Source organism: Arachis ipaensis, chromosome B8 (assembly GCF_059453495.1).
Source record: "Arachis ipaensis isolate K30076 ecotype BB chromosome B8, ASM5945349v1, whole genome shotgun sequence".
Lineage (NCBI taxonomy): Eukaryota > Viridiplantae > Streptophyta > Magnoliopsida > Fabales > Fabaceae > Arachis > Arachis ipaensis.
This window is the reverse complement of record NC_142443.1, coordinates 915444-942078: the sequence shown is the minus strand read 5'-3', so window position 1 is coordinate 942078 and position 26635 is coordinate 915444. Positions and strand designations below refer to the sequence as shown.

The 26635-nt window shown below is 33.1% G+C and overlaps 3 protein-coding genes across 6 annotated transcripts; 2 read left to right on the top strand and 1 right to left on the bottom strand.

Moving 5' to 3' along the window:
* The first annotated feature begins 4721 nt into the window (after positions 1-4721).
* Positions 4722-6170, top strand: OFP14 (ovate family protein 14). The gene has a single exon (XM_016313721.3). It carries the CDS (start codon positions 4905-4907, stop codon positions 5838-5840), a length of 936 nt encoding a protein of 311 aa, XP_016169207.1. The 5' UTR covers positions 4722-4904; the 3' UTR covers positions 5841-6170.
* A 140-nt stretch (positions 6171-6310) lies between these two features.
* On the bottom strand, positions 6311-17603 carry LOC107614008 (RAD3-like DNA-binding helicase protein). 4 transcript variants are annotated; one of them, XR_002351717.2, is made up of 24 exons: positions 17325-17603; positions 16905-17185; positions 16546-16697; positions 16222-16303; positions 15910-16057; positions 15574-15730; positions 15026-15309; positions 14531-14576; positions 13938-14079; positions 13698-13852; positions 12856-12947; positions 12679-12777; positions 12388-12456; positions 11929-12015; positions 11687-11746; positions 11493-11608; positions 11055-11112; positions 10872-10977; positions 10405-10478; positions 9958-10309; positions 9722-9861; positions 8869-9014; positions 8400-8531; positions 6311-6994 (listed from the first exon to the last, which is right to left on the bottom strand). XR_002351717.2 is itself a non-coding variant. In XM_016316218.3 (23 exons), exons 1-23 carry the CDS (start codon positions 17424-17426, stop codon positions 8453-8455), a joined length of 3027 nt encoding a protein of 1008 aa, XP_016171704.1. In that variant the 5' UTR covers positions 17427-17603; the 3' UTR covers positions 8182-8452. The 4 variants fall into 4 exon arrangements, 2 of the variants coding, with proteins under 2 accessions (XP_016171704.1, XP_088352911.1); XR_001614244.3 differs by having other exon boundaries at positions 6311-6879; XM_016316218.3 differs by lacking the exon at positions 6311-6994 and having other exon boundaries at positions 8182-8531.
* A 3017-nt stretch (positions 17604-20620) lies between these two features.
* Positions 20621-26091, top strand: LOC107612554 (heat shock 70 kDa protein 14). The gene is made up of 10 exons (XM_016314235.3): positions 20621-21060; positions 21558-22758; positions 22936-23163; positions 23247-23342; positions 23465-23686; positions 24531-24725; positions 24802-24948; positions 25072-25221; positions 25301-25431; positions 25565-26091. The coding sequence occupies exons 2-10, from the start codon at positions 21589-21591 to the stop codon at positions 25788-25790; spliced, it is 2565 nt and encodes an 854-aa protein (XP_016169721.1). The 5' UTR covers positions 20621-21060; positions 21558-21588; the 3' UTR covers positions 25791-26091.
* The last annotated feature ends 544 nt before the right edge of the window (positions 26092-26635 follow it).

Here is a 26635-nt window from a genome sequence, read left to right as displayed (position 1 = left end):
CGGGGAAAAGAAAAAAAAAAAAAGAAAAAATAATGAATTTAATTTGTTTGAGGTGAAAAATTTAGATATAGAAAAGTTTTGGGTTATTTGAGTGGAAATGGAGTAATTTGATATAGTTGCAAGTAGATGAATGTTGCAGGGGTGTAGATAATGTTTCAGTGTTAAATAAGTGTCATTTTTTTTATTACACATAGGGAATACGTTACACGATTTTTTAGTACATTTTGTAATATTAAAAAATTATCTCAAATGATAATATTCTGCAAAAATATTTTGTAAACTACTATTAAATAGTCTTTTAATATTTTATAAAAAATGTATTTTTTATTAGTCAATTATAGTATTTAATGAAAAAATAATATTACATCTTAAAATAAAAAATAACAAAAAGTCAATCACTTTTTTTTGTTATTTAAAAGAAATTAAAAAAAATTACGAAATTCAAAAGACAATAATTACATCTTCAAACTGCAATTAAGAGATAGCAACTCTACCAGCTTTTTACTTTGCTGAGACCACAAAGTATTACTAGCATTTTATTTTAATTTCTCTTTGACTAATTTGTCAGTCACTCATTTTGCCTCTCTCCAAGCAACTTTGAACTCGACCTCCAGCACCACAGAAGCAGCTCATAAATTTTCAATAACAAATCCTCATTAAATTATCTTAATGTTACTATGTCTAAAAGTTAGTATTTAAACAGTAAAATTTTAAAATTAAATAAAAAAATTAAAAAAAATGTATATAATAATAATAATAATAATAATAATAATAATAATAATAATAATAATAATAATAATATTTTATTTAAATTATATTATTTTTGTTAACTTTATTTTTCGTAAAATAAAAAGATAAAAAAAATAGAAAATGAGAGTAAAGAGAAAGAAAAATAAAGATGAAGATTCAGAGGAAGAGTTTGTTAATTTTGAAACAAAAAATTTATTTTAATTATAATAAAAAAATATCAGATGACACATTTTAATTTCTCACATTACTAATATAAATTATAAATTATATATAGAGTGGGAAGGGTAAACAGAAATAAAAAAAAGGAGAGATATAGATAAGAGAATTTAGATAAATTTGGAGAAAAGTATTTTCTCTCAATTTTAATAAGAGGATGTCATGTGAGACATTTGCTTATTAAATTAGATAATAATATATAAATATATAATAAATTATATATAGAGTGAGAAAGGTAGAGAAAAATAGAAAAAAATGAGAGAAGTAAATAAGAGAATTATAATATATTTTACAAAAAATATATTTTCAATTGGTCAATTATAGTATTTAATGAAAAAATAGTATTACATCTTAGAATAAGAAATAAAATAAAGTCAATCACTTTTTTGTTGTACTCTAAAAAGGAATTAAAAAAAAGTCGCAAAATTTAAAAGACAACAATTACATCTTCAAACCGCAATTAAAGGATAGCAACTTTACCAGCTTTTTATTTTACTGAAATCACAAAGTATTGCTAACATTTTATTTTAATTTCTCTTTGATCAATTTGTCAGCCACTCAGTTTGCCTCTCTCGAAAAAACTTTGAACTCAACCTCCCAACGCCTCATAAGCAGCTCATAAATTTTCAATAATATATTTTCACTAATCACCTGAGTATTACTATGAAAAATTTAAAATTAAATAAAAAATTTAAAAAATATGTATATAATAATATTTTTTATTTGATTATATTATTTTGTTAATTTACTTTTTGTAGAACAAAAAGATAAAAAAAATAGAAAATAAGAGAAAAGAGAGAAAGATAAAGATGAAGATTTAGAGAAGAAGTTTGTTAATTTTGAAAGAAAAAAATTATTTTAATTATAATAAAAAAATATCGGATGACACATTTTAATTTCTTACACTACTAATATAAATTATATATAGAGTGGGAAGGATAAAGAGAAATAAAAAAAAGCAAGATAGATAAGAGAATTTAGGAAGGGAGTTTATTAAATTTGGAGCGAAATATTTTCTCTCAATTTTAATAAGAGAATGTCATGTGAGATATTTGCTTATTAAATTAGATAATAATATATAAATATATAATAAATAAATTATATATAGAGTGAGAAGGGTAGAGAGAAATAGAAAAAAAAAAAAGAGAAAGGTAGATGAGAGAATTATAATATATTTTAGAAAAAGTGTATTTTCAATTGATCAATTATAGTATTTAATGAGTAAGTAGTATTACATCTTAAAATAAGAAATAAAAGAAAGTCAATCACTTTTTTTTTTTGCTTTTGTCTAAAAGGAATTAAAGAAAACTCGCGAAATTCAAAAGACAACAATTACATCTTTAAACCGCAATTAAGGGGTAGCAACTCTACCAGCTTTTTATTTTACTGAGATCACAAAGTATTGCTAACATTTTAGAGTAAAGTATCGTTTTTGTTCTCAACAGTCCTATTTGTGTCCCTAACGTTTAAATCGTCTTATTTGTATCCTTAATGTTTATAAAAGTGAGTCAATGTTATCTTACTATCAATTATACTAACAAATCAGATTATATTTTTCAATTATTCTCACTTGAATGTATTCATTCTCAATTAGGTCTCACTTGGATGTGTTCGATTTTAATATTATACCCACTATTTGTGGTTAGATTCAATTATGTCTATAGAAAAGTGAATTATGTAAATGTTGTAAGAAGCTCATAAATTTTCAATAATATATCTTCACTAATCACCTCAGTGTTACTATGTCTAAAAGTTAGTATTTAAACAATAAAAATTTAAAATTAAATAAAAAACTTAAAAAATATGTATATAATAATAATATTAATATTTTTTATTTGAATTATATTATGTTGTTAACTTTATTTTTTTATTGAACAAAAAGATAAAAAAATAGAGAATGAGAGAAAAGAGATAAAAAGTTAAAGATGAAGACTCAAAGAGAGAGTTTGTTAATTTTGAAAATAAAATTGTTTTTAATTATAATAAAAAAATATCGGATGACACATTTTTAATTTCTTACATTACTAATACAAATTATACATTATATATAGTGTGGGATAGGGGTGTGCATGGTCTGGTCCGGCCCGAAGACCCGGCCCGGTCCCGAACATTTTAGGGGCTATTTTGGTGTGATTTCACCGGGTCTAGGGCCGGGTAAGGGTCTCAAAAATAGACCCGTTATTTTTTGGGTCGGGTCCGGGCCATGGCTCGGGTCACCCAAAGTCGGCCCGGTGATCCGGTTATCATACACAATTAATATTTTGTGTTATTAATGATGGATGATGGCTATTCTTATGTGGAATTTAAGTATTGTAAACCTTAATATTTTGTGTTATTAGTTATTATAAGACTATAAGTTAATATTTTATGTTTAAAATGTATAAGATTTTAGGCTAATGCATAATATTGTGTTATTTATATTGATTTAAATATTTGGTGTTATTAGACAATATTAGTATTGATTATGGTTATGCTTTAATTTTAGAGAAGAATTGGTTCTTGTTATATTTTTCTAAGTGAATTTTACCATGTCAAATAATGGTTGGAGTCTTGAAAATTTGGATATTTTCACATGCTAGCCTATAAGAATGTATCAAGGTAATGTAATGTTAACGGCCCGGTTTTTACCCGGTATAATCGTGGCCCGAAAGTGTATAGGTTTCATTGGGTCTAGGGCCGGATTCAAGTCTAATAAATAGGCCCTGTATATATTTCGGGTTGGATCTGTGTCATATCAAACCCGGTTTTACCCGACCTATGCACACCCCTAGTGTGGAAAGGGTAAAGAGAAATAAAAAAAAGGAAGAGAGATAGATGAGATAATTTAGAAAGGGGGTTTATTAAATTTGAAGAGAAATATTTCCTCTCAATTTTAATAAGAAAATATCATGTGAGACATTTGCTTATTGAATTAGATAATAATATATAAATATTTAATAAATTATATATAGAGTGAGAATGATAGAGAGAAATAGAAAAAAAAAGAGATAGGTAGATAAGATAATTATAATTTATTTTACAAAAAGTATATTTTCAATTGGTCAATTATAGTATTTAATGAGAACATAGTATTACATCTTAAAATAAGAAATAAAAAAAAGTTAATCAATTTTTTCCTATTGTCTAAAAGAAATTAAAGAAAACTCGCGTAATTCAAAAGATAACCGTTACATTTTCAAACCGCCGTTAAAGCGTAGTAATTCTACCAGCTTTTTACTTTACAAACCGCCGCGTAATAACTCTACCAGCTCTTCACTTTACCGAAACTACAAAGTATTACTAACATTTTATTTTAATTCCTCTTTAACTAATTTGTCAGCCACTCAATTTGCCTCGAAACAACTTTAAACTCGACCTCCTAGCGCCGCAAAAGTAATTCATGAATTTTCAATAATATATCTCCATTAATTATCTGAATATTACTATGTCTAAGAATTAGTATTTAATTTATTAAAAAATTAAAAATTAATATTTATTTTTAAAATATAAAAATAAATAACTTTTAAATATTTAAAATTTATTATAAAAAAGAAGTTAAAAAAAAAACTAAACGGCAAATAATAAATACTATAAAATTGACAAAATATAATACAGTAGTCAACGAATTCACATCCATTGAACCAAATTATACTTTACCTTTTTCAATAGGATTCGGCCGAGAGGCATGATCCTCAGCCAAGCTCATGCTTTCTACCAAATTCTTCCCTAACAAAACACACTTATAAATAAATGAGACATAACCCAAGTTTGTCAAACATGATTATATTTTTCCTGAAGAATTATCATAATCAAGGATTATTGCATATTCTTTCTATGCCCATTCATTAGTGTTCTTTTATTTATAACCACACACACACTTTCCCTTGCACCACTTCATTCATCCACATTCTCATAACTACAATATACAATACAATAACAAAAGAAAAGAAAGAAGCAAGATGCCGAAGAAGGTTCAGAAAACCCTTCAAGACTACCTTGCCAAGGTTAAAAGCCCTCGCCATTCATCACAAAACCAGTCACAGAAACCGTTTAACTCGTTTTCATTTTTCTCCTCCAAAAACTGGATCATCGCAGCCTGCAAGCACCCAAGGACACCTTCTTTTGCCTTTGATGATTCTCACGGTGGTGGTCGCGGCGGCAACAACAGCAACAACCACAAAGACGATGCGGCCACCCTAGCCGACGTTGATCGCTTCCTCTACGAGAATTTCAAGTCTCTGTATTTCAGAGAAGGTGAAGAAAACGAAGACTACAACACCAGCAACAAAAGAGTAGACTCATCGGGACAGATCCAACACGATCAAGGTGCAAAACTAATACCGATGTTCGATTCATTGAGGTTGGCGGAAACACCACGCGACCTCGGTGGATCGAACAGATTCTTCGTGAAAACTGGTTTGTCGGGATCACTGTTCCTGGACGATGGTTTAACACGAAGTGGTGATGATCATCACTATGCAGGATCGAGCTCAAACTCAACTGTAACGAACACCGATTCATCCTCGAATGATGAGAATCATCATGAGAATGAGAAGCTCCCTGAGAATTGCATCGCTCTGCTGAGAAGCAGTTCGAGCCCGTACGAGGATTTTCGGCGCTCCATGCAGGACGTGGTGGAAGCGAGGTTCAAAAGCCATGGAAAGGTAATTGATTGGGAGTTCATGGAGGAGCTATTACTTTCTTACCTTAGGCTAAACGAGAAGAAGTCGCACAAGTTCATACTCAATGCCTTCGTGGATGTCACCGCTGCCATGCGTCCGAATTCTGAAATGACGGATCCCCATCCCCGGAGCGTTCGAACTGTTAGGTTTGGTAGGGGAGTAACGAAGAAGACCAAAGAATTTACCTTAGAATTTGGGTCCTCTAATTCATGATTTTTCTTAAAGTGAAAATTCACTTGCAGCTATAGTAGTTGCTGGTCAAAAATCTTTAGATGATTTGACATTATTTGACATAAATACAGCTGCAAGTGAATTGTCACAATTTTCATCGTCACGTTTTAAGAAAACGTGGATGAGTGCTGAGTTTCAAGTTTAGTATTTTTCCTGTTTAATTCCTCCTTAGGAATCGCATGCTGTAAGCAATAATACCATGTGATTTTGAGTGGTCCGGAAGAAAAATGATCACTCTCCTCATAACTTTGTGATTTAACTCTGAAGTATTTTTCGGTAAGACATCACTGTTATTGATGGTGAAATTGCCTATATCATGGTCCCCTTGCATTATAATCGAACACTATTCTTTCTTGGAGAAGATAACGTTGTTCCGGACGCTACTTAGTATCGTATTAACAATAAGAAATAAGGTACAGATACACATGAAACGATAGTGAAAGTAATTCTACTTTGTAATCCTAAAACACAAAATTCTAGAGTTTCTTGTTGAAAACTATGTGCTTTAAAAATAAATCAAGTCACTTATTCTATAGTTTGAACTGGAATTTTCATATATAAAAATGATAATCTTGTCAAGATTAAAGCCAGGGTGAACCTCTATCCCACAAAAAAAAAAGGCGGAGTTTTTCACTTTTTTGTTTTGTCTTAGTAGTTATATACTTATATCATATATGCATAAGGAAATAAAAAAGTAACATCCTTTGTTTTAGTCTTTTTATTGTGTAACATCCTTTGTTTTAGTCTGTTTATTGTTTAAGACTAAACCTTAATATATTTGGATTTTTCCCCCAACGGTGCCTCCTACACCCTCCAAATTGGGGCACAGAATCTCACGTGTCAAATGGTGGAAAGCAATCCCATGAAGCCTTCTACACCCTCCAAATTGAACGACCAGTGATCTCACAAGGAAATTGGTGGGAAAATATTCGGACGGTGCCTCCATCCTCCAAATTGGGGAAAACAATCTTCCATTCACTCCCATAGTTGCAATTGCACCAAGGCCCAAGCATATCCTCTCCTTAGATTATGAATTAGTACAATGGTAAGAAGGACTTCACAACCCGTTTGTGAATTGACTTAAGAGGTAAAAGCATGACAACCTACTTATGGGATAATAAACAACGAAATTGAATCTGTAAACAGATAAACGCATATTGGAAATGCAAACTAAAACTTAAAAATGCTGACAAAACAACGTATAATATTTTTTGGCTGCTTAATAACATACAATCCATATTAATTTCAATGTAGCTTCATGCATTAAGATTAAGAGTTCAGACATAAATTAAATCCATGGAACACTGACCAAAAACAACTATAAAAACGCACTGCATTTCCTCTTGGGGTATAACAAATGCTTCATAGAATAGGCTGCTATGGGAGTGAGAATGTGAGATGCATGTTTGTTCTCAAATAATTGATATAATAATGAAAATATCATCATATCCAGGTGAACGGAGGATTTATTTCGAGAGGTTGGATTACACACAGGCCTTAAAAATGAAATAACTAAACATTTTAATAAATACCAACAACCAATTCCTGATTCAAATGCCATGTCCACCAGATGGATACAGTAGTACGTGGTACACCGTTTGTTTGCTAAGACAATTTTAATGGACACGGTTACACATAAATACACATTAAGACACAATCCATGAGACACAATTTTCCAATTCTATCCCTGATTTTTTTTAAAATTCCAATCTTGTCTTTTACCCTAACCCTCCTAACTCCCCCTCTCCTCCCTTTGTCAGTTCCTTCCACCTTCCTACCTCCATTCTACCACTGCTTGCACCATTGCCACCACTACCGCCATTGCCTTTGGCTCCCTCCTTTGTTCGCCTCTCTCTCTCTCTCCCCCGCCCCTGTCCCGCCTCCCTCTCAACGTTGTTGTTGTGTCTTCGACTGCCTCTCTTTCTCCTTTGCTCGTGCGCGCCGACGCCTCCCTCACCTCGCCTCCAGATCTGTATTTGTCACTGCCCTCTTCACTTGTCATCCACTGCATCGCCCTCCGCCATCACCGTCATCATCCTCATCGTCATTTTGCCGCTACCCTCTTTGCTTGTTATCCACAACCTCAACAAACCCTCACCCTCCCTCTCAGATCTGTTTTTGTTAGATTTGTTTCTATTTATTTTTTTAATTATTCCATTTTTTAAAAAAAAAAATGAATTCTGTAACTGATATTTTAATTAGAGTAGTTAATTTTAATTAGAGATAAGATTGAAAATTAGTAATGGCGATAGTGGTGACAATGGAAATTAGAGGTGGTGGTGGTAGTGGTGTTGAGGTTGTTTTGGTTTGGGGTAAAATTGACTTTGGAATTAAATAGATGTGTCTTGTGCATTATCATCAAACATGTTATAAAATTTGTGTATCTGTGTTTATATCTGTCTTTGTGTCTATGCCTCTATTTTTTTGAGACACTAACCAAACACAACCTAACATCCTAGTAAACGTACAAGTTCTACCTCATGCATTAATTCCTTCCCACATCCTCATTCACAAAATCCATGAGATATGCTAAAGGTGCACCTGAGTTCTAGCCGAAAAATTGCAAGAGATAGCCATGAGCTGAGCATATTTGATTAGCCTTCCACTAACTTTTTCTCCCCAACATAATGCTCATACAAGGAATGATATTTTGCTGGGATGTAATCCTTAAACCTGTTGTGCAGAAGATGAGAATGACATGATAAATTTAACATCCATTTTAATTTGATCAAATGTCAAAAGTATGTTTTCAAAAATTTTCTTCATGTGAAAGGAGGAATCATGCAAGGAAATGATAACTAGAAATCCGAAGCCAGAGAAGTAGCTACTTCACAGTGCTTACTTGGCATATCAAATGATATGACTTATTCTTTATGCTCATATACTACAAGGATGTTATAGTAGTAAAGAAAACAAGCATTGGCTACTGACAAATGGTAACAACTAACAAGGACAGCTTCAATGGAGGAAAGACCGGTTTTACTATTATACTTTCACTAAATAGTCATACCTTTTAAGTAGAGGTAGTCTCTCGGGTCCTGAGAACAGTCTACAAATGCACTGCAAAACTTCACCGATCTTCATTGCTTTGGTCTTTAGTGCCTTCATATAACCCACAAAGTCTATATATTCTGAAGCACTGAGCTTCTCTCGAACCTGTAGGCCATATGATTAAAACAAATTATCTTACTCCAAACTTAGCATCACAAGTAACGAACGGAAAATTATTGCCATGTTAACAACCACATTAATAATACCAGAGGGGTTGAGGCTACAAAAAGTTATTTCTGCTTCTAAATGAAAATTCATCATTTGGGGGATACGGATTCATTTGGAATATAAGCATTTAAAAGAACCACATCCAAATAACCTGAAACTTATAGTTAGTGAATCCAAGTAAACTTGATATGTACATCAATCTCAGCTTAGCAAAAACACTAGACTCAATACTTCGGAAATATTCTCACCTACAAGGATAAGCAAAACTAGGTAAAATACAGAATAAACCTGCATTCCAAGCAGTAACATTTGACATCACCTACAAAGGGCTTCATTTATGCCAGGTTATGTTGCAAAATGTTTAGTGATTTTTCTCTAGACTTATCGATTTATAGCATAGGGCAGAGTCAATAGTAAAGGAAGCCAGTGACGGGCAGCCAAAAGTCTTCCCACCAGTGTAAGAGGGACAGTGTTACAGTCCAATGAAGAAGCAAGCATGTCAGTGACATTAGAAAAATTAAAGTACACTCAAAAGAATGCAGAATACCAAAATAGAGGGAAAGCAAGAGGCAAAATAAATACTTCAGACAGGAAAACAACACAAAGATGGTGCAGATCAAAGTATCACATATAATGAATACCACCTGAGCAAGGAATGCTGATCCTTGGGTTTCATTACTAGCAGAAGGTGCAGAATCACCAGGAAGATCACCTCTTTGACTATCGATCTCCAGACTTCTCTTTTGGAAGGTCCCTTCATCCTTACATTGCAATTCTCCGCTACCTTGATCATTTTGACAATGCATTATAAATCTACTGATATTTCTATGATTTACAAAATTAGAACAGGAATGAGCCAATTGATTGAAAGAATTTATACCAGATGAAGGCTCGTGAGAATCTCTAAAATGTTGCTGCAGGTTGTACTCTCCTGTTATAAATCTACGTTTCTTGACTGAACAAGGTGCTATCAGCGTATCCTTTGATTTTTCACCCAGTTGACGAGTATCAGTCAAATCAACAAATTCATGTTCTTGTGATATCCCAGTCTTCTTTCCAAGAAAAACTCTGCCACATTTATCTCTTGAACTTGCACAATCTACAATGTTGCAATCATCAGACGCCAGAGATGATCGATTAGCAGGTACAATTTCTCCAAGGAATGAAGTACTGCCTTTTCTAGTACCAAGTAAAGAAGCTTTTGAAGAAAAACTTTCAGCCACTGGTGTAGCCTGCATGTACAAATACAACGATTAACAATCCATAAAGCCATAGTAGCTTTATATGATTTACAAAATAAGAATCATTACAACACTCAAGGAGTTACCACAGGTGAGAGAAGTTTTTTGACATTAAATTTATCATCATAGGGATCAGCTGATGTAATTTCTCCCACATTTCCTGTGTGAAGAAGCAGAATCTGTCTCAATGATATTTTTAGCAGAAAAATAAGAATATAAAAAAGTTGTTCTCTGCAAGACATCAAATTCATATATACAGACACGGAAGATCAAAAGAAAAATTCAGTAAAATTCAGTACATTTCCAGTATAGATTCACTAAAGCAATTCACTTGCATGTTACCCCAAAAATATTACATGAAATATATAATGTCAAAATATATTTGCATATTATACAAAATCCTTTGCTCTATGTTTTTCACATCTACCTATCTAAAACCCACAATATCTTTTAAGTACATTTTAGTATAACAGTCAAAAACTGAGGTAGGAAGTAGGGACCACAAGTTGACACAAAAACAAAACAAAAAGATGTAGAACTGAAGGACACTGACCCCCATCATCAACCTCTAATAATGATAGCTTTGTAGGTCCACGGATTGTTACATCTCGGAAAAACCGGGTTAGTGTATAAACAACTTCTCCAAATCTTGAGAAACACTGCAAGATTAAAAACCAATCAGTAGTTCAGTACATTAAAAGAATTTCAAAAAGACAACTCTGGTGCAGAATAGCACCTTGATGTGAGGTTGTATCCATCGAGAGACTTGGGACTGACGATGTGGATGTGCAAACCTGTAAACCACTTCAGGATTAAGAATAAACCTAATAAAAAACTGGTATGGGTCAAAGTCCAATTTAATAATTACAAAGGTATCATAACAGTCCTTGAGAGTTGAGCATAATAAAGATAATAGAAACGCGTATCTTGATACATGTATTAACTGGCTTTAGATTTGTGTCTGTGTTGCAGTAAATTTAGATAAAACAATCTAACTAGATCATATCATATTATTATGACAATATCAACTCCAATTTACATTAATACTTCAGTCATTGTATCAAATGAGATGCTGGAGAGAGAGAGCATTGTTTCAGGAAGCATATAAAGAACTTTGCTACTTGTTTCCATGATATGCATTTTACAGTAGATCAAAACAACTAAGGGTTAAAACCTTTCATCACAGAAAATAATTGCTCCATAGTCATGTCGATGACGAATGACACGTCCAACAGCTTGATTCACAGCTCGGGAGGCTTGTTGGTTATACCACTCATCTCCAGTTAAAACCTGTTTATCCGCCACATAAAATAAGTATATATGTCATGTATAAGTTCTCAACAGTTGTGTCAAGTAAACAAACATAACCTTGAATGATTCTCCGCGTGGATGAGATTGCTGATCCAAGTATTCACGTTTTAGACGAACCTGTTTTAGCGAGTTAACCCAAATGAGTGCAATTTGTTAATAAACACATACATACAGAAACAATTATTTAGTATTAGAATGTTCAATGGCTGCAATTAGATCCACATGTTCAAGCCAAACTAATTCTCAAATATCAGAGGATTGAAAAAAGAAAATGGAAAAAGAAAAGAAGATTATCAAACCTTAGGATCAGTATATGTAGCATATGGCAAACCAGTAATTACCACAGCTCGTCCAGCATGATCCGCAAAATCTAATCCTTCACTTACCTATTTAGATGGAGAAAAAAGTTTATTTGCAATGTATCGGCACAAATGAACTTCAGATGCATCCAAGTGAGAAAATAAGCTATTGGTTGCTTTGCAGTACAATTTCTGGCATAATGCTTATTTAGTTCTTTTATAAATCTTTCTATCTGAACTACATATGACTAAATATTTGAAATATTTTATTGTCTACATGTTATTGCATCCTAGAATTTTGAAAAATATTGCCATCCCTCCTCTCATCAAGTCACCATATGGCTATATGCATGTATCATATTAGTACAAGTATGCATACCCATCTGTGTAACATACTACAATGATGCATATGAGAACACAATGGTAAGTTGTTTATCAACAACTGGAATCAACCCATACCTTACCACGACAAACAGCAAAGAAAACTGCTCCAGATGTGGAGGTGTCTTTCAACTTAGATATGTAATCCTGTTTTTTTTTTAACAAAAAAAAAAAAGAAAAAGAAAAAAGAAACACCATAATACAGGTCCACTTTAGGATATAAAACATCCAAATGATAATTATGAAAGAATGTTGTTTTAACCATGCTACATATCAAGAATTGATTAAGCCTAATTCAACTGCATAAACTATATTGCTCTGCTGATTATACAACTAACCGACGTGACATGACATAAACAATAATTTTACCTTGATTGATGAGGGAAATAATGAAGATTCCCTAGGTTCTATAACTGGTTTTTTGTGTTTGCAAATTCTCTCCCATATGGACATTGAAGTTTCATTACTCTGAAAAGAAAAAAATGCACCATGAGCCAAGAGCAAATAAATTCGGCCCTTCATTAGGTTTGTGGTTTGGATTCTTACCAAGCTTTTCCAGCACCCAATGCATTGGTCCAGAAGGTAGTAAGAGGGGAAGAATACAAGAAGTCCATCAGGAACAATTCGGGCCAAATTTACTGCAATACAACGTGAAAATGAATTTGTAGGCAGTCATTAGCTATCCCCAGTTTTTCTTTTCCCCATTCTGTCAGGTTCCCGGCTTTCTATTATAGTCTAAATGCATAGAATTTTCTTTAGTTTTAATGAAATCATATCATAGCACATATAAAATCATGCAAATAAATAAATATATACAACAGTAACTTTTGGTGTCTGGATTAAGTTTTCTCCCTTACGTTTCAGCATCCTATCATAAAGTTCTTGATGTGGTTATGCAATATCATAATCAAACCTAAATAGTTGTCTGCCTTAAACAATGCCACATCTCATGTCCTTCTCCAAATTAATTACTAGATAAGAACACAAATTATCAAATCATATGGCAGCTTAAACTCTATCTCGTCTCAAACTCAGGTGATTAAGATCAATTATATATATCCATAGCCAAAATCAATATAAACTATATCTCATAATCATACCTTTCCAAGAATGATTCGTGCAGAACTAAAAACTATCAAAATTCCCAAATTACAACATGCACAACAATATGTTTGACTAGCATAAAACAGTCAATCTTAAGAACTCCAAAGTCAGAAATAAACCTAAGACATAAAAGCATCCATCACAGGAACACACTGCTCAGTGCTCACACCATAAATGAGATTTCAAAAAGTGCAATTTTGATTCCTTTGGGTAGATATGCAGTTTTCAGGTATAAAGAAATAAAGCTTCTCCAAATGCTGTATATACATAAGAGTGTCACATACCAATTGCATTTCCAAGTTCCTGCCTGTACTCTTGAGAATCGCGAGTGCGGTAGGAGGAGTTAAAAATACGTCCTGAAGGACCAACTGGTACAACTCCAGCCCATATCTGATTTGGGGTTATTACATGTGGATTTTCCAGCTGAATGGGGAAATCTCTGAGATGACCGGAATCAACTCCATTAGTTAATGACAGCAAACATATTGTCAGATGAAACATAACCAGCAAGAAAAGGAACTTACAGTTTCAGTTCCTGAGCAAAAGAATCCATGGGGGATAATGTCCCTGATGTCAATATAATAGACCTGACTCCCAACCTATGAAATTCTTCCATGGCTATTCCAGGATTAAAACACCACCAGCTGAGTGTCCTTGACACATTTCCTGCAGCATCAGAATATCAAGATATAACAACTGGTAATGAAAAAGATGTTTAAAATTCTAACACTATAAAAATCTGTAGAAAACAAGTCAGAATGTCTATAGAACGAAGTTTGAAAGCAGTGAAAGCTCTACATTCTACTGGAAACATAGCCACCTATTACATCTGTCAGGTGTATTATATATTAAAAAAAGATCCAAGTTAAACTTACACATGCTTATTCCTGTTGAGAGACCACCCAGAAAACATGTGTCCCAAATGCTTCAACATGACATATTAATAAAACTTCTAAACTTATTTTAAATGCATCAAAATTGTAAAATAGATTGGCTGAGAAATTTGATGGGTAGAGCAAAACAGATGGAAAGCTAGTTAAGTGAAAAATATTGAGACCATTTCAGCTCCATTTAAACATAAATGTCACCCAACCTACTATAATAAGTTGAGAAGTACCTTTAGATCCATTGGCAGTCCTAGCTTCGAACTCCCGCACATGAACCTTTTAATGTAAGAAATAAAGCTTAAATGGTTAGATATCATAGTACAAGGGAAGTAAAAATATACAAAGCAAGACCAAGCAATACTATAGAGAAACAAGACAACCAAAACCATCACATGAAATATGAAAAACTAAGGGAGTGCTCACAAGTTGCAATGGGAAGGAAAGGGAAGGCTTAAGATTTTAAAACCCCCCTCTTGTTCAAGAATAGGGTTTTGGAGGGCTTATTATATATTTCTACAATTTTAAAATCAAACAACCCCCTCCCCAATTTGGGGGGAACTTGAAAATTGGGGGGGGGGGGGGGGGGTTGGATGGCTAACAAAAACCCCAAACCCTTTCCCTCCGAATAATAAAACTCGTTCATGGAGTTAACCCTCCAAAGCCTTTCCCTCCCCCTCCAAATTTCCCCAAAACCAAACACGTAAACACACCCTAAGAGAACTTACTCGATAGTATGTAGCATGAGTAGTTCTTCCACCCTTGAAAACAATGTCAAGAATTTCACCAATGCTATCCAACCTGCAGATGGTACCAGTTGATTTCTGCTGGTTATCCTCCTCAATAAGGGTTGAAGCAGCAGCAATTATCGCGGAAAGCTTTTTAAAAGTCTTGGAAGTGATGTTAAGATCAGCTAGCAGTTCATATATATAAGGCCCAGGTTTGGTGTATCCCAACTCCTTTGATTCGATAGGCACCTGAGCAATCCGCTTTTCAAGTTTTAGAAGAAGTGCTGAAAGAATGAAAACATCATCCTGTACCTTAGAAGCCAAAAAGTATACAGCAAACAATTCTCAAAGCATCCTGAGCAGAAAATTTAAAAAAAGAACGCAACTTGAAGACAGCTAGCTGCCCACCAGAAAACCAAGTAAACATAAAATAAACAAACTTTAGCATATATAACTTTTTCTCAATAGGCTGCCAAAATAAGTTAAAGCATGCATCATGACATTATGTAGAGAATTGGAACTGGAACTTTTGCAACTATACAACACACCTCTAAGGATTGCAAAATCATCTGGATTCTGTGACTTATCATTTGATTTTTCTCTTCTTTCTATTGAAAGGTCAACACATTTTTGAGCCTCAGAAATGCAAGCTGTTAGAAGCCACGAAGGCAAATCAAAGGAGGCTGCATCAGCACATATGCCTTCCTGCACAAAGATAACTGTTGGTAAGTAAAAACAAGCAAACTTGAATAGCATGAACAAGCTTCAATAACATGTTGACAGGATAGCAATAAGGCAAATACTAAACATATATTAACAGTTTGACAATTAATAGTTCCACACAGAAGATCATATTTCTCAATCACAAATTTGTAACATCTTACAAGGTTGTGAGCTTCATCAAATATGAGTATGCTATTGCTCCATGAAAGTTGCAGAGATTTTCTATACGCATGATCAATAAGATAGTTGTATGGAGCAAATACTATATCCACAGACTTATGGAGCTCCTTTGATAAATAATAAGGACACCTGAGAAAAGCAGACAGGAATTTTAAAATATAAGTCCAAACAATCAACAATTTAATTGGGATTAAAAAGGACAAAAAGAATACAGATGAGTAAGGAGCCAATAGTAAATAAGATTTTCTTATAAAGAAGTTATAAAAAGAAACAGCATAGCTAAGAAAACCTACGGCCCAAAACTCTTGCCAATATTGACCAAATCCTCAATATCTACAGGTTCTTCTCCAAGATGAGGATTGCTCTTCAAGTAATCTGCAATAGAATTTCAGGAACACTCTCAAGCTAGTCTAAGTCAATATGATAACTCTTCAAAGCTCTTAAAAAATTGGCAATAAGTTGATTTAGCATTTATATATGACAGGTAAAGGACACCGATCCACTTATATGAAAGAAATGCAGCGCATTAACTCCAGAAATGCATAACACTATACGGTGGTCATACATAAAATTTTAACTGTCTAGACAGTATCCGTGGGAGTTGCTTAAAAGGTTACCAGCAACTTGAGGTAAATGATTGCATCGTTGCTTCCCTCTACGCTTTTGGCAGAGTGCTCGACAAGCATTTGTTTGTGTTTTCCCGTGAAGTGACTTCACTTTATCATGAATGCAAAGCTGCTCCCTAGATCCTAATACTATCATCTTAGGCCTGCATATGAACAACGACTACCAGTTAAGCTTATGCCTAGGCCTAGCACACTTATATCACCACAAAAACTATACATGACACTATCCGAATTAGAATCACATTGAACAGTACATTACCAGAAAATTTATGAATCATTAATTTACAGAAACTTCACTTGAAAAAGCAAAAAGTTAAGAAAATAAAAGATGTTGCAAGGTACAAATTTACCTGTAAGACGATCGTTTCAGCTCTTGAATCACCTGACGGATCTGGCTGTGAGTGCGCGAAGTATATACTATTGTAGGTAAACCTGAGGACTCAGATTGCGAGGGCGGGGACGATGGCAGGGACGAAGGCGAAATCTCGGTTTTAGCCTCGGACTTATCACTGGCGTTCATGCTCAAACCAAATCTGAAATTTCCGAAACTCCTGCGCCACGCCAAGGTAGCACAGAGAAGACACAACGTTTTACCAGTTCCTGTGGGACTCTCCAACAGTGCATTGCAGTTCTGCCATGCCACAGTAACACAAGCGCACAAAAAATCAAAATCCACAGCAAAATATTAATTGTTGTTATTGTTAACAATAATGAATCATCAACCGTGAAGTGGAAAAGAGAATCGAATAATCGAAAAATGCGTGGTTTACCTCCTGAAGGGATTGGATGACTTTGTCCATGTAAACGATCTGCGAATCGTAGGCTTCGTACGGGAAATCGACGTCGATTCCCCTGATCTTGTACGTTGGCATTTTTTCTTCGATTCCTTTCGTCTTCAACCCCGCAACAAATGGCTTCTCAGCAAGCTTGTTTCAAGTTTTAACTTGAATGAACCCTAAGGTCAGTTGGCGCTAGCTACCAAGTCAAGTAGTCATAGAGGGTGATCATTTTTCCCGCCATTTCATCGGATATTTGTCATGCGACGTCGTATTATTGGCCGCGTCATTTATTTTTTATGATTAAAATTTACAACACAAAATTTTAATCCCCGTGGCAAATGAGAGAAAAAAAATTCTCTAAAATTACGAAATTATTAAAACAAGAAAAATAACGATTTGATTATCATTAAATTTATAACATTAATATCATATGAGTTTTATAGTCTTAATTTAAAGTAATCTGACTTTCATTTTTTTATTTTATTCATTTTTTTACTGTCAAAAAATTTATTTAAATAAAATACTATTCTTGATCTCTTTTACTTTTGTGCACAAATTAAACATTAACTGAATCATACTAAATAATCGGAATAAAGATATTTAAACCCGATCATATCTCAATTTCAGTTATGTTTAAAGTATTCTGTGGTCAACTTTGAATTTAAAAAATTTATTACTATGTGTATTTTTCAGTAAATTCAAGTCATATTCTGTGTTAGTCTAATTTAGAATTCAGTCTAAGTTATATGACTATTTAAAAAAATATATTTTAACAAATTTTGTTATGAGTTCTAAGATATGTATAATTGTATTAATTTATCATTATCTTTTACTTTAGTAGTTAAGGCAAAAAATAATGTCCTTTGTTATAATAGATAATTTCTAGTATCTTCAATTCTAATTCTAAATCTAAACAAAAGATCACACTAGTTGAAAAAAATTACTTTATATATATATATATATATTTCTTTGTATAATTTACACTAAACACTTTTTTTATTTGAGTAATGCTATATATATAAGTCTTTTTGTAAACTAAATTTAATAAAATTAGTCTAACATAAATAAAAATTATTTTTATTATTCTAACTTATCCATTCATACAAATCTTATTATTTAACTTAATTAAATTTTGCTAATGAGTTATAGTTCAAATAACATAATCTTCTTATACTTATTTAAGAAGGTGTAAATTCGAATCTTCTATCTTTAAAAAAAAAAACTTAATTGAATTTTATTAAAAAAATTATACGTATAATATTTTTCTTTTTATTTATAGCGCTTCTTATCCATTCCTATGATAAAAAAAATTCTTCCAAAATACTCTATTATCCCCCTCAAATTTCTCAATATCGTTTTCTAACCACCTTTTGTGAGCACTTTACATTTTTCAATGTTACTTTAGTAATAGAACTTAATCAATTTTTCTCACTATTGATATACACTATGATTAAAAGTGAACTCATCGAATATCTAGTATTTTTAAAAATATGGTAATAAAATCATTGAGAGTATTGTCGTTGTGAAAATTTTTAAATTATACATAAATTTTTACATTTAAATTTTACTATTACAAATTATCTCTTTCTCACTTTTTATATCTTCATTATTTGAGTCTTTTGATTTTAGTGGATTTTTAAAACTTTTTAGACTATAAAAAAATACTAAAACTCTAAAAATTATAAATTAAGAGACAGAAAATTGAGAGATAAATATTAAATTAAATTTTTATATTGTATTTAATATAAAGTGTATAGAATTAAATTATGTTTCAGTATTCTATTTAATTTAAGATAAATATAAGAGTAAAGTATTATTTTTGTCTTTAACATTTAAAGTAAATTTTAAAATTATTCTAAGACTTGATTTAATAATTTTTTTTCTAGAAATACTTGCAAACACCTCATTTTATGTTTAGTAAATAAAAAAAACAATGTTTTTGTACTTATAACTTTTAAAAGTAAAAATTTTTTAAAATTAAGTTATACTTATCAAACTTAAAAAGTTTAATATAATCACCAAAAAAAAAACTTAAAAAGTTTAATATAATCCTATAAAATAATAAATACCCAAAATTACCTGTATTAATTATTAACATCAAATTTTATTTGTTTTTTTTTTCACACACTTTTTATGATTATAGTTCTCATATATTTCTAATTTTTTACCTTAACCTTCATAAATTTCACGCACATCACACGATAGAAATGAACTTCTTTAAGTAAAAACTACTAAAAAAAATTAATATAAAAAGAGGTATCAGTTACTTTTTCATACTTGAGTTAATAAACAAAGATCTAATCCTCTCTCAAAATTATACGTTTAATCTTAAAATATAAGACAAACATTAAATTAATGTTGAAACAATAATAATATCGAAGAGATCACATTTTGCAATTGAGAATTTGTTCATTGTTTTTCATGACTTTTTTTTTTTCTTGCAAGTGATGTTAATTAATTTATTCTATTGCTCTCCTTACAATATATTTGGTTTCTATACTGTTGTTGGCTTACTAAAATTGAATAATATTTTATGTTTATTAGTCATATTAAACGATAATAGTATTTTATGAGGTTCATTATTTAATTACACATAACAAATATTTAGGCATTTTTATTTTTTATTTTTTTCAATCTTTCAATATGAGTTTATGGAATAATTTCAATATTTATATTATATAAAATCTTAGAACTAAAAAAAATTATTCGTTATAGATATATTTATTATAATTATTTTTATTTTTAAAAAATATTTTACCTAATATAATTATAATGTTTATATTTATTAAAAACTATTTTTTATTTTAATTTTATTAAATGCAAGTGTTACAGCAACTTTCATAAGCTACTAAAAAAATAAAATTTTACTAATTAAATTTAAGTCATTTTATTTAAGTCTTAACTCTTAAGAACAAAAGTAATACACTACTCTTAAAAAAAAAATTATCAAATTAAATAAAATATTATTGAATTTTAATGAAATGACAAAAGCTACATTAGAAGTACTCGGATGTTACTGCTTCAGCCTTTTATGGGTATTGAAGAATTTGATAATATTGATTGTTGAACTAAACGTCCAACCACAAACCTAGCCGACCTAAAGATTGGAATGCTAATTATATTTTTAATAGAAGTCATGGAAAAGCTGTGAAAAGAGAAGCCCAGAATTATCCCAAACTTGCATATCAAATTGAAGGCCCAAAAAAAGCCCAACTAATATTCCAAAAAAGAAAAAAAAAACATGTGAGAAAAATCTAAAATGTTGATGATGAGTCTTGAGCCTTGTTGACTCACATAAGATACGGCTTACGAGAGAGATCCGAGTGGGTGGGTGGTCGTAGATGTTTCTAGAAGAAGGCAGGATCCTCCAGACGTCTCCATGAGTCCATGACCAATCCAATAAACTTTTTGATTCTTTTATTTAAAAATTAAAATAAAAGAAAAAATCAAAATTCCAAAAAATGTCATCACCAGTTCAAATTTTGAAATTTCTTAATTAAAAGGTTCTAACAGAAATTTAGAAGTAAAGTTCAAAAATTCCACAACAGCCCCAAAAGCAAAATACTCGGGGTCTTAAGTTGCCCTTTATTAAGCGTTTCATTTGCCAGTCTTGTTAATACGTTGTTGTTGCTGAACAAAGGTTTCAGATTGTTCCAGAAACCCCAACACAAAAACCCTTCCTCCTTTCTCTCTGCCGTCCCTTCTCCCTCCTCCATCGATTTGACGGGTAAACCCTAGTTCTTCTTCTCTTTTTATTCTTGGATTTAGCTACCTTTTCAATCTTTTTCCCAATAGATCTGTTAGCTGGTGCTCTTATGTTTTTGCATCTCTTTGTTCATGATTATTATACCCGCTTAACACTATTTTTTGGCCGTTCTTATGTTGAGATTTTGCAGCAGTGTTTGTGTGATTAGTTACTTAGCATTGTATGATGATCAGTGTGTGATTAAATTTAAGTTAAATCGCATTTCTATGGAATAGATTGGGATGTGATCTGATGATTCAGTGATTATTTTCTAGGTATGAAACTATGAACTAATAATTTGTATTTGATTATATATTTTATCTAATTATTACTGTATATAATAGCTTCTCTTATACTATTTTAATGCGTGAGCTGCTTGCTATTGATGCTTCCATCTAAGGTAGCTAGTCATTTTTAGTGCTTTACTTGCTTGAAATATTTATCCATACGATGTGAAATTGACACTTTTTGTTTTTCAGATATTCTTCTCGGGTGGGAGATTATCCAAAGATGAGCGTGGTTGGTTTTGATTTTGGTAATGAGAGCTGCATTGTTGCCGTTGCAAGGCAGAGGGGGATTGATGTCGTGCTCAATGATGAGTCCAAGCGTGAAACTCCTGCAGTTGTATGCTTTGGTGACAAACAACGGTTCATTGGGACAGCTGGGGCTGCATCTACGATGATGAACCCGAAGAATTCAATCTCACAGATAAAGCGGTTAATCGGCAGACAATTTTCGGATCCTGAACTGCAACGAGATCTGAAGTCATTGCCCTTCACAGTTACTGAAGGGCCTGATGGGTTTCCATTAATCCATGCACGATACTTGGGTGAATCTAAAGCATTTACACCTACCCAAGTCATGGCAATGGTGTTGTCAAATCTTAAAGAGATTGCCGAGAAAAACCTAAATGCAGCTGTAGTTGATTGTTGCATTGGTATTCCAGTTTATTTTACTGATCTTCAAAGGAGGGCAGTCATGGATGCTGCTACTATTGCTGGTTTGCATCCACTTCGTCTGCTTCATGAAACAACAGCAACTGCTTTGGCCTATGGAATTTACAAAACAGATCTTCCTGAAAGTGATACACTGAATGTTGCATTTGTTGATGTTGGGCATGCTAGCATGCAAGTCTGCATTGCTGGTTTTAAAAAAGGGCAGCTGAAAGTGTTGGCTCATTCATATGACAGGTCTTTAGGGGGTAGGGATTTTGACGAAGTTCTGTTTCATCACTTTGCTGCCAAATTTAAAGAGGAATATAAAATTGATGTTTTACAGAATGCAAGAGCTTCATTAAGGCTGAGGGCTGCATGTGAGAAGCTCAAGAAGGTACTTAGTGCAAATCCAGAAGCACCTCTGAATATCGAGTGCTTAATGGATGAGAAGGATGTCAGGGGCTTTATCAAACGTGAGGAGTTTGAGCAACTAAGTATTCCAATTTTGGAACGTGTGAAGAGACCTTTGGAGAAGGCACTTGCAGAAGCAGGACTTACAGTTGAGAATATACACATGGTCGAGATAGTTGGTTCAGGTTCTAGAGTACCAGCCATAAACAAAATCTTAACAGACTTTTTCAAAAAGGATCCTAGAAGGACAATGAATGCTAGTGAATGTGTAGCCAGGGGATGTGCATTGCAGTGTGCAATTCTTAGTCCAACATTTAAAGTAAGAGAGTTCCAGGTAAACTTTCTCTCACTGGGTTATCAAATTCAGAATTTGTAATGTGCTTAAATTGCCTGCTTCTGTTTAATGGCTTAGTTTAAAATGTTTGAGAGATTATGACTTTCAAGCTTTGTTTTGTTCACTTACTTTGGCTCACATTGGATATAACGTTGCTCTTTATTTCATAATGTGAAGGTCAATGAAAGCTTTCCCTTCTCAATCTCTCTTTCGTGGAAAGGTTCTGGTCCAGATGCACAAGATAGTGGACCAGATAGTAAGCAAAGCACCATTGTTTTCCCCAAGGGAAATCCTATACCAAGTATCAAGGCTTTGACATTTTATAGGCCAGGGACCTTTACTGTTGAAGTACAATATGATGATGTCAGTGAGTTGCAAATACCTGCTAAGATCAGCACATATACTGTAAGTTAGTCTATCATGATCTCTTTATTTATTATTGTATTTTCTTTTTCCTTGGCACTCATTTGACCTTTTGACATGTGCAGATTGGCCCATTTCAATCTACCAAAGTTGAAAAGGCTAAAATTAAAGTTAGAGTGCGACTGAATCTACATGGAATTGTATCTGTTGAGTCTGCAACTGTAAGTATATTTAGGCCTAGAGGATGCTTTTCTTTTTTGCCGTACATAATGTCTCTGGTGTACCATGAAAGATATATGTTCATAATATGTTTTCTTACCTGGTTTTGTTTTGTTGAGTTTAGCTCATTGAGGAGGAAGAGATTGAGATTCCAGTTTCCAAAGATACCAAGATGGAAACTGATGAAGCAGCTGCTGCACCTCCTAGCTCGACTGATAATGATGTTAATATGCAAGATGCCAAGACAACAACAGATGCCAATGCAACCACAGGTGCTGATGCCGCAGGTGAAAATGGTGTTCCGGAGGCAGGAGACAAGCCTGTTCAGATGGAGACTGATAACAAGGTATATAGACTGTCCTGAAAGTCCTATTATTATCTGGTGTTAAATATCTAAGATTAACTCAATTTTTGGTCCTCTCAAAATTTGTTACACAGACTGCTAAAGAATTAATTAAAAATCCATGTCTAGATCAATTTCATTCCTTCAACTTAATCTTGGATCCATTTAATGGAAGAAAATAAGGTTTCCTTCAATTTTGAACTTCTATTCTAATCGTACCCTTCAAAACCAATAATATTGAAGTTAAAAAAAAATCTAATTAAAGAATTTATACTTGCATTTTTTATTTCTCTGTGGTAGAAATATATATAAAGAGTATGTTGAACCTTTTCAGAAATATAGCCTAGACTGATATTTTCATTATTTAAAATTGAAAATAAATGAACCAACCCCGAACATACCCCGCAGGGGAAATTGATTCAGCAATATTGAATTAAACCCTCATGAATCCGTTTCTTTATAACAATTCCTGTTAAACCCATTTCACGCATTCATTAAGGTATGAGGAGTGATATGAGAGACTTGTGTTTTGTTTTATCTCTCTCTACTTTTTTACAAAAATTGATAGAATTTTTTCTATAATTCGGATATCAGACGATTCGTTCTAATCGAGCCTCTCGATCTGTCATTATACCTCTCGAAGTAGAAATAATGACAATTCCCATCCCCCTAAAATTCTCGGAATTTGTTGATAATTAGAATAGATTCGTAGACCAGGAGTACTGATCCGTTTTAAATTCAAACGGGTTTTAGATGATCCTTTTCTATTTCTTCTATATGGTAGAGTTAAAACTAAAAATTTTTATCCATAGTATATAATTTGATGACTCTGATTGTAATGTTGCAGGTTGAGGCTCCAAAGAAGAAAGTAAAGAAAACTACCATTCCTGTGGCAGAGGTGGTTTATGGAGCACTGGCACCTGTGGATGTCCAGAAGGCTGTAGAGAAGGAGTTTGAAATGGCTTTGCAAGATCGAGTGATGGAGGAAACAAAGGACAAGAAAAATGCTGTGGAGGCTTATGTTTATGACATGAGAAACAAGGTGAGCATTTATTTTTTTTTTCTTTATTAACGTCATAGTGATTGATGCTCAAGATAATATATTGCCATGACTTCAGCTTAATGACAAATACCAAGAGTTTGTCACCGACTCGGAGAAGGAAGCTTTTACTGCTAAACTTCAGGAGGTGGAAGACTGGTTATACGAGGATGGTGAAGATGAAACCAAAGGTGTATACATTGCCAAACTCGATGAACTTAAGAAGGTAAGAAAATTCTCACAGCCTTTGTCGGTGTTTTTCATGCACACACAAATCAGATGGATATTTTAAGTATTGTCTTGATAGTTTCAGTTTCTGAAATCTTGATGTCGATTTATTTGTTTGCAGCAAGGAGATCCGGTTGAAGAACGATACAGAGAATACACGGAGAGGGGTGCAGTAATTGATCAGCTCATCTACTGTATAAATAGTTACAGAGAAGCTGCAATGTCAAGTGATCCCAAGTTTGATCACATCGAACTTGAGGAGAAACAGAAGGTAATGGGTTTAAAACTTTTTCTGCTTGGTTTCCTTGGTTTCAACTTCCGACATTGTTTCTCATCATCTTTGTTTCTAGGTCCTAAATGAATGTGTAGAGGCTGAGAACTGGCTTCGGGAGAAGCAGCAGCAGCAGGACATTCTTCCAAAATATGCAACCCCTGTGCTGCTGTCAGCTGAAATAAGAAAGAAAGCTGAGGCCGTTGATAGGTACTCGCCCAAATTCTTGCTAATTTACCAGATTTCTACTCTTTTTTTTTTTTGCCCCCTTCTCTGGTACTTGTTCCCTTGATTGATCTTGTTTATGATTTTGATGACTGATATTTTTTATTTGCGTTGATAGGTTCTGTAAGCCAATAATGACTAAACCCAGACCGGCAAAGCCAGCAACACCAGAAGCACCAGCAACTCCCCCACCTCAGGGTGGCGAACAGCAGCAACCACCGGAGAATGCCAATGCCAGTGCCAGTCCAAATCAGAATGCAGGGGACAGTGGGAACAATCAGGCCCCGCCGGAGGCCGGAGAACCAATGGAGACTGATAAATCGGAGAACACAAGCTCTGCGTAATTTTGGTTGTCAATTTTTGCTGAAATTCGTGAGGATTTCCAATAGTCTCTCTTCTTTTGTACAAGAATATGGATGAATTGTGCCGTGAAAAATAGGTTGGGGTGGAGTTCCACAATGACTAGATGCTATGCAAGATTTTACCTAATGCTATTATGGTCTTTTGAGATCCGGATTTTTTTTTTAAATTTTATTTTTAAAGTCTACGTTCTCTAGGGACAGATTATTTGTGTACCATCCACAAATGGAATTACAATGCTTGTTTTTTTAAATTTTAAATTACTTGATTTCATTTACCCTGGCATTGGACTTGAATTATCACCCATTACTGGTATTGTGGATGATTTGTTTGATCAATTGGAGCCCACACTCATGTTTTGGATATTTGTGTGTAATCTTACCGAATAGGCTTGGTATTCTGGTTTTCATGTGTTAGACAGGTTATTGGCTGCGAATTATCAAAATTTCCTGAAGTAGTTGACACCCCTGCATACTGCTGCTTAAAATAAGCAACAGATGTAGCATGAAATTTCACGTAAAATGGCATAAAACTTACTTTATATGTTGGTATAATATTGCTGAACTTAAGCTACTAGGGATATTTCAATAATAACAGCTAAATTCAATTTCTATAAGCACATGGAATAAAACTGTGGCCACTTTTTGCCTTGAATTAACTAACATGTTCTGTTTAGAATAACACGGTAATGGGAATGAATGATAAGGTACTGAAAATCAAGAATAACATGGTCAAATTTCATCAAACTATCTCGGTGTATTCGACATTGTTGTCAAAGAAAGAAGTGGGAATGTTAAGGAGTCTCACAGAACTATGTTAAAAGAATCAT

Bases quoted from the DNA above. Each gene is read 5' to 3' on its own strand.
- LOC107614008 (XM_088496785.1), bottom strand. From the start codon at position 17,426: ATGCCAACGTACAAGATCAGGGGAATCGACGTCGATTTCCCGTACGAA. The intron at 16,304-16,545 runs GTAACCTTTTAA...ATTCTATTGCAG, and splicing joins TCATTTACCTCAAGTTGCTG to ATTACTTGAAGAGCAATCCT. The intron at 10,479-10,871 runs GTCAGTGTCCTT...TTCTTCACACAG, and splicing joins ATTAGAGGTTGATGATGGGG to GAAATGTGGGAGAAATTACA.
- OFP14 (XM_016313721.3), top strand. From the start codon at position 4,905: ATGCCGAAGAAGGTTCAGAAAACCCTTCAAGACTACCTTGCCAAGGTT.
- LOC107612554 (XM_016314235.3), top strand. From the start codon at position 21,589: ATGAGCGTGGTTGGTTTTGATTTTGGTAATGAGAGCTGCATTGTTGCC. The intron at 23,343-23,464 runs GTAAGTATATTT...TGTTGAGTTTAG, and splicing joins TATCTGTTGAGTCTGCAACT to CTCATTGAGGAGGAAGAGAT. The intron at 24,726-24,801 runs GTGAGCATTTAT...CCATGACTTCAG, and splicing joins TTTATGACATGAGAAACAAG to CTTAATGACAAATACCAAGA.